The sequence below is a fragment of the Chiloscyllium plagiosum genome, unplaced genomic scaffold, assembly GCF_037043375.1.
Source record: "Chiloscyllium plagiosum isolate Xiang-an unplaced genomic scaffold, Cpla_swu_hap1 HiC_scaffold_24, whole genome shotgun sequence".
Taxonomy (NCBI): Eukaryota; Metazoa; Chordata; class Chondrichthyes; order Orectolobiformes; family Hemiscylliidae; genus Chiloscyllium; species Chiloscyllium plagiosum.
In genome coordinates, this window is record NW_028270162.1 from 15603837 (window position 1) to 15612179 (window position 8343).

General features: G+C 41.1%; 1 protein-coding gene across 1 annotated transcript in view; it reads left to right on the forward strand.

Annotated features, from left to right (window-relative positions):
- Positions 1 to 7853, forward strand: part of kctd10 (potassium channel tetramerization domain containing 10) — a 33584-nt gene extending 25731 nt beyond the window's left edge. Inside the window, exon 7 of the mRNA XM_043715485.2 lies at positions 1961 to 7853. Coding sequence (XP_043571420.1) covers positions 1961 to 2179 — 219 coding nt within the window. The 3' untranslated portion in view covers positions 2180 to 7853. The remainder of the gene's footprint in view (positions 1 to 1960) is intronic.
- Positions 7854 to 8343: the final 490 nt, after the last annotated feature.

The following is an 8343-nucleotide window of genomic DNA, read 5'->3' on the forward strand; positions in this document are numbered from 1 at the left end:
ACCATCATCACCACCTCAGTAACCTTCTTAAAGTTCTCCACTTCCTGTTCAATGTCCATTGTGAATCATTGTAATACAGTATGATACTATGTAACATGGAAGAGTCATAGAGATATATTGCATGGAAATGGACTCTTTAGCCTAACTAGTCCATACTGACCAAATATCGTAACCTAATCTAGTCCCATTTGCTAGCACTTGACCCATAATCCTCTAAACCCTTCCTATTCGTATACCCATCCAGATGCCTTTTAAATGTTGTAATTGTACTAGCGTCCACCACTTCCTCTGGCAGCTCGTTCCATACATGCATGCACTAAGCATGAATCACAGAATTGTGATGATGTAGAAGGAGGGAATTTGACATATTTAGTGAGCATTGGAATGGTATCCATACACCCTGTGGACAGTAGTAATTCCAGTAGGCAGGCCAGTTAGGGTTGTCTAATAATTACTGCTCCAGCCAGCGACACTGCATCCCATGATGAATTTTTTTTAAATCTGCTAATGTAATTTACTACTTGTTCCTCCTTTTCTCCCTGCCACTCCTACAATATACTAACCTTCAATTCTGTGTAACTAATGTGACCCATGATCGAGGCTGGTTCATAATCTTAGCCCCTCAGCTTCTGCCTGTGCTTTGTGGGAATGAGTTGCTGGGACGTGCATCTGAGGAGGGTTCCTCCAGGTGCTGTACAAAGGGGCTGAGCTACAAAGGAAATTCCGTGAGAGTTCCTGACCTATCACGGTGTTACACTCTCTTGTACCTTCAATTGACTGCTACTTCACAATTACATTATACTAATTCATTATTAAAGCTCTGTAGTCTGAAACGTTATTGGGAGTTCTATTGGCAGGTGACCAATTCTTGTACAATCAATACCTTTTAAGTTGTTTCATTGTAAAATCCTGTTCAGCATGATAACACGTCCCATTAATCAGTGACCCATTCAGTAAGTGAGAGATCCAGACAGCTCATGAACTGGGGTAGGTAGCAAGATCCCTTGAAGTAAACAGTTTACGTTTGACTGCACCCTCGTATTGTACAGGAAGCTCAGTTCACTGTAGTTGTGCTGCACTGGAAAAGTGATGTAGCCAGAAAGTGCTGGAACTGCACAGCAACTCGATTAACACCTGAAGGCAGAAGCTCAGAGATGGCCCTTCAGAGTTCCCAGGGAAATGTCTGACCAAGACATCAGCTCGCCTTCCCATTTGACCTCCATGTTTTCTATTCTATTTCACATTTACCGTACTGCATTTGTCCTTTTTTATATTGAAGTGCGGTAAGTATGAAAGTGATATGAAACTGTCGACATGTTCAGAGGAAATCCTATGGGGCTGTTAGCAGAAAAGCTGGAGAGTGCCCCTGGTTAATGTTTGTCCCTCATCCAGATTTGCAAACAGATTATCTGGCCATTATCTCAGAGCTGACGTTATCGTGTGCACATTGGTGATTACTACATTACAGCAGTGACCACGCTACATAGTAACTCGATTTGCTGTGAAACATCTTGGGACATGAGGAATTCATGCCAAGCTCTGTATAAATATAAAGTCTAATGTTTGTTTGTTATTCATTTTAAGGTCCCAGTTATCAGGACCTACACGGTGTATACCACAGTGCTCCTTATGAGCTAAGCAATAGAAGATTCATTTGGGGTCTGCTGAGGCGCAGTGTTAATGTCCCTACCTCTGAACCAGAAAACCTGGGTTCACATCTCAGCTGTTCCAGAGCTGTGTCATAACATGTCTGCACAGGTTGATTAAAAGAATAGAAGATTCATGCACGGGATTTCACTAAGACGGGCATCACCCTGATAGTGAAGGAATGCTTGCTTGTTATTGGGTGAAGAAAATGAATTGAGACACTACTGTTGGGTTGCCAGAATTTGCTGCTTTTGATGTGCAACGTTGTGAGGTGTGTGTGTGTGTGTGGATTGACGACCTGTCCCTTCCACAGGTTGAGTTCCCCGAAGCTCGAATCTATGAAGAGACCCTGAATATTTTACTGTACGAGACTCAGGATGGGCGTGGGCCGGATAACGCACTGTTAGAAGCGACTGGAGGAGCGGCAGGTCGATCTCATCACCTCGAGGAAGAGGAGGAGCGGGATAGGATTGAACGGGTTCGAAGGATTCACATCAAGCGGCCAGATGACCGATCACACCTCCATCAGTGAGAGGAACTGCTCGGCGTCTGTCTGTCTGTCCATAGGTCCTACTCTCGAACCCTTTTCTCCTTACTTTCCCCGGAGAAAGTGATAGAGAAGAGACAACTTTATCACAAAATGAGGTTCCTATAATGTTTTAGAATAGTGAATAGATTAACGTCAATTGGTAAAACTCAGCCATGCTGAAGAACTCATGATGTGCAGTACGTGGAGTGCTAAAGAATGGACACGCTGCACAATGTCTGGGTATCCCGATTACACGGTTAGACTCTAGCCTTACACAGCGCTGTAATTATTGAAGAGGCAATGCACTTCTTAAATTGTACAGAATGTGTTCAACTATTACTCTTCACAGAAAATATAACTGAACAGTTAATTTATTTTCATTGTTTTTCCAAAAGTAACTCTTCCAATCTTGTGGAGCAGAGATCACAATTGACTGAAAATTGTGGAGAGGCACAGCAGGTTCATCAGAAAGGAAGGAGTACTGTTCGCTGTGTGCTGAACAGTATCCTGATACCTGTCCTTCAGAAAGATGCTGGTCCTGTTGTGTGTTTCCACCTTTGGGCACTGTTCCTTCATAAAAATAGCTTTTCTTTTTTGTTGATAAATTACAGATATCACTAAGCAATGTTTAATTTCCTTCCGTCCTATCAAAGCAGAATGAGGATTTTTTTCATGGAGTAGACTTGCCTTTTGTGTTTTATACACTGACATGGTAATTTTTAATGAGGAGGGAGGTTCTTCTCCCAGTTCTTGCATTTCCTTGCAACCCAGAGAGCTGTAATCAGTTGCTCTTCTTGCTAAGGTATAGATGAAACTATAATTGATTTTCTCAGTTCATTGAAGATCAACGAAGAGGACTTTTTAAAAAATATTCTCCCCAAAGCCCACTCTCAATTGACTTGTAGCACTCAACTCCCTTCCCACTGTTTCTCTCTGGCATGTTCCAGTTTCAGATTGTTGTCATGTGTTATGTCAGTTTGACTCCTGAGCTGCCACTTGGTCATTATTAGGCAGGTATTTATTGAGGTGTTTTTAAATAGCAGTGATTGATGGAAGAGCTGATTATTATCACATGTGCAGAACGCACATGAGCTCAGAATGTACTTGTGCTCTACAGTATAATCTCTTGGACTGTCTGGATTTGTCTTGACATGAAGAACATGTGACCATCATTCACTGTATACTGATATCAGGTGGAACAGCAGCTATCTACATCATTTCTACTTTCAAATGTGTGTTAGATTTCTGACAAGCACACAGTAAGTTTCTCTTCCTGATCAAAGCAGATTACAGAACAATGTAACTCTTTAAATGATTATATATTTTGGCCCAAAGTTCAACAGTTGTTTATGGCATTGGCACTTATATTAAATATTCCCTTCCCTCACTGCACCCTGCTGCTCCCTACCCCACCTCACCACACTTCCCCAGACCCTTACATTAAATATTCCCTTCCCTCACTGCACCCTGCTGCTCTCTACCCCACCTCACCACACTTCCCCAGACCCTTACATTAAATATTCCCTTCCCTCACAGCACCCTGCTGCTCCCTACCCCACCTCACCACACTTCCCCAGACCCTTAGATTAAATATTCCCTTCCCTCACAGCACCCTGCTGCTCCCTACCCCACCTCACCACACATTCCCCCAGACCCTTAAATCTGGTTATTTGCTTAAAGCTAGTGATGCTGCTTTCATATAGAGCACATCCTGCAATTTGGATGCTATTGGTGTGGAGTTTTGAAGTTGGGTCATGTGCTGTGAGGGTATTGCCCACATTGTGCTGATGCATTAGTGTGGGTGATGCTGTGCCTACTCATGTCAGAGGCATTCTATTGAATCGGCCAGAGGAACTCATCCCGGAGATGATGAATAAGACAGCAATGTTACCTGAGGGCGAACTATTGAGGTGTGCAAGTTCCTTTCTTGAATCCATACCACATCACTGCTCCCACAGCTCAGTTTGTAAAATGTTAAAGCTTTTGTTTTGTTACTGCTGCCCACGTACCATAATTAACCAGCAAAAGGAAATCGGTTTCAGACTTGTCATGTTGGCTTTTTAAAGAGCAGTGGAGTTTTACACTTTGACCATTTGGACCATGGGGCAAGAAGAAATTACCCAGAAAAACAATAGGTTGTAGATTACCAAACCTGGATTCTGTTGTAAAGAGCCTTTTGAGTTAGGTACAGTGAGGTTATGCCCATTCGTTCACTCATTGATGGTCCTTTAAGGTGATGAATCCAAAGTTTCTCAGGAGCATTAAAAATAAAAGTACATTCCCACTGATGCTGGAAATCTGAAATCGAAACAAAGTGCTGGAAAAACGTGGCAGTCTGGCAGCATCTCTGCAGAGAGAAACAGTTAACATCTCTAGGCCAATATGCCTCCTCTTCAGAGCTCTCACAACCCTTATTTGTACAAAGTGCGATATCAGGGCAGAGATATGTGCACGTTAGTATGAATTTACCTCCTCTTTTAAGAACATTGACTTTTAGAATAAACTTGGTCCACAGTGCAACTCTGTCAAATCCAACTGAACAACCTTCAGGTTTACTGTCTGATCTGGTTTCTATCTGTTGCACTGTTTGTTGAACATCATTGTGAGGGGACAAAGGAGTTTAAATTCACATGAGCTCTGTAGTTAGTTACAAAGGGATAATGGCTTGTATTGTTATCCAGCAGTGTATTATAAGTTATACTTTTTAATGAAAGCAGTTAACTCAGTGATGATTTTACACATATTCACTGATTCAGTATTTTGATATGAAATAGAGTTTAGTTTGTAAAATGGAAGTACTTACCAACAATAATACCTATTCTCCTCAATCACTGGGGCCAGGGATTTACTGTTACTTGAACACCAGCATTTTAGCTCACTTCTCCTAAGATGCAGAACGCAACTCTTTGGCAACAAATTGCTAAAAATACAGCAAGTTTAGCTACCTATGTGGGACTGTTAATCAATCCATCCATCCTTCATTGTTTGTATAGCCACTGTGTTTGTGTCTTTCTTAAAAAAAAGCCAGGAGATTTTTCCCAGTTGCTTCAATCCTAGCCCACTCCTCCTTGAGTCCTCGAGCATTACGTTCCTAATCAGTGAAAGTAGCACCCATATGTTAGCTTAATTGGGACTTCTCATTGAACGAAAAACAGACCTCATGCCCAGTTTTTATCTGACCTGATAATAGTGCTTTCTGTGGACTTAATCGACTTCTGGCTGCCAGTGATTTTAAGATTTAAACGCAACTCCTTGTAATTGCTTTTTTTGTGCAGGATTATCTGCGCGGGGAATGCTATGAATGTCAACCATGACCACATGCCCAGGTTGACACTTCAGTGTTGGCCTGAGGTAGTGTACTGCGTTCCCTTTCTGTTTCGGGGCCATTAGAAACTGGAATGGAATGCCAGTCGGCTTAGTAAATATGATCAAATTAACGGAAGTGTCGTATAAATATTGCACCATGGCTTTTACTTGTGAGTTTAAAACTATAGTCAGAACACCCATACCTAAAATGACAAAATAATTTTACTGCCCATTACTAAAAGAAAATTGGAAAATATTTCCAGATTGTCAGATAACTACTTTTCTTTACCATTTAAATGTTAGGGTTGTGGGAGGACTTGTGTAGGTCACTGGTGCTTTGCTGCCTGAATCCTTACTGTGTTTAATTAAATATGTTGCTTCAGAAGGACTGAATTGGGCAGCTCTAAAAGCTAAATCTCTGGGAGTGGGGAGAGATTGCAGCATAGCTTTCTGTCTGATTCTCATCTGAAATGCTTCAACTCAGCAGGTAACGCTGTACCTTTCTGTTATTAAACCCCACTGCGGCAGCTCTTTGCATCTTGATTTGGACTAAACCAAGCCTTTAGAAATAAATTCAAACTGCAATCTGAGAACTTAGATGAAGGTCATATGGATCAATTTGTTGAAGCTTCTCTTTATTTCTATCTGCATAAACCTCTGCTGTTAGTTGCCAGTGCAATGTTCTGAAATATCGCATCCATATTCGAGGGATTGTAATTGATTTCGCTGCCAGTGACCAGCCAGTGCATCCTTTAACTCTGTCAGGTTTGTTCTGGCACAGGTTTCACTTCAGCTCTTGCAGTTTGCTCCTGATGACTCTCAGTTTGAGCATTACTGCGAAGCTGTAACTATGCGTAACATCTGATTTTTTAATTTGCAAAGTCTGTTGATTAAGAAGACCCTACATTATCAACCACCACAATCCTACTGACGTTTGTAAATAATTAATAATGTCAAATTTTGGTCACTGCCATGCAATGTTTCGAAGAAAACAAGCAGTGCAAGTTATTCGGAAAAATAGTTGCAGTAGCTTAAAAATATGATGACACAGTGGGCCACTGAGTATCAGAGAGGGGATATAGACAGACATTAAACACTGGGAGTGAAGTGCTGGACATTTTGATACAGGCGTCAAGTCCAGGGCGTCAGTTACTTTCAGGGAAAGATGTGGCCTAACCAGCAATCCCTAAAGGGACGCAGTCTCCTAAAACAAGAGTGAGGGGCTGCGTTGAGATTATTGGCAGCAGCCAGTCCTATAGACTGAACATTAGTGATCATGACAAGTCACCCATTTCTTGTTTCTGTTCCACATTGGGACACCCTCATTTCCTCAGTTTGACATCTATGACTGAGTTGCCATCATCATGTCACAAACTATCAGTGACTATCACACTGACCCTGCCTTTGTTCAGGGTGCTGTGCAATGTATAACCCTGGTACCAATGTCATCTATCCCTGAAGAAGTTCTAAGGAAAGTGGTTCATCAGAGATGCTTGAGAGATTTTCAAAAGCTAAAGACAAGAATCTTCTGCAGATGTTGCCACGATGCAGTATTTTGAAGGATATCAATCATGCTTATGCAGAATTTCTGAGCACATTCTTTGCCTGCCCCCTGGATTCCATTCTTCACTCCGGTTCCAGTGGTATCATTTTGGTTAATGGTTTAATTTTAGCAAACATTGTGAAATTAGTCTTGGGTGCAGGGTACTAAATGTAATGGGTTTGGGAAGATCCATGTGTCTTTAATAGGTGGTTGTACTCAGACTACTGAGTGACTGCCTTGGGTAGTGAATAGATATACCTCAGTACGTTGCTGATGATCAAAGAGAGCTTCACTGTACATTACGCAATATTGCAGGACTCCTATTGACGTAAGTCTCGAAGCTTGATAGAGCTTTGTTCTACATCTAACTGTGGTGTATCTGATCTGGAACCATTTGGAGTATGCTTTATTCCCAAATACTAATATCTCTCCTTGTCATGACCAAAACGTGTGTTAAGAATCACTTGAACACAACTGATTTCAAGGCAGTATCACAGCAATCTGAGGGTAGAATTGCATTTGTAAGCCCAGTCTCACCAGCACAGCTATCTGTAAAGAATTTTAAATCAGTTTTCAACTGTGTTCGATTAATTGTCTGTTTTTTTTTCTTTTTGTTTAAAATGAGTACCTATTTAATTTGAGTTACATTCACATATTTGAACTGCCTTTGAATCAATGTCATGAAAGCATATACTGTTGTAATCCATCTTTATTTTTATAATATCAGTGCATTGTTGAAAAAAGTCTGTATTTTGTACAGTTGTAAAACTCTGCCACTTTATTTAGCTAAATAAAAGGTAAATAAAGCTTAAACTATATTTATAAAAATCTCTTGCCTGTCTATAAATGAGGATGTGTACGTTTTCTGTTTACTCTGCTTGCATGTTGGTTTGACACGTTCTACTTTCTCTGATATCACTTCCCAATCAATTAAAATAGATTCTGTACTTACTGCACGATGGGAACGGTTTTCTTGTGCTTCCGTTTTTGGAGGTGGAAGCAGCAGTATTCTTTATTGCTGTCCAGTGTATTGTATGGAAAATCTCTTCAAAATCATGGTATCCCTTTCAGCCTTGAGACTGACATCTGCCCTCAAGTCAAGATCAACAACAAAATGGCATGATTTCCATGGCTGAATATTATCCACCTCCATCCTGGCTGAATTCATCTAGGCATTTGCTACTTTTTATGGTCCCTGAACCTTCCTGCATTAATTTCAACTGTATTCTTTCATGGGATGTCCGTCTCTGGCTAGCTGGAAATGTGTTGCTGGAAAAGCGCAGCAGGTCAGGCAGCATCCAGGGAACAGGAGAATCGA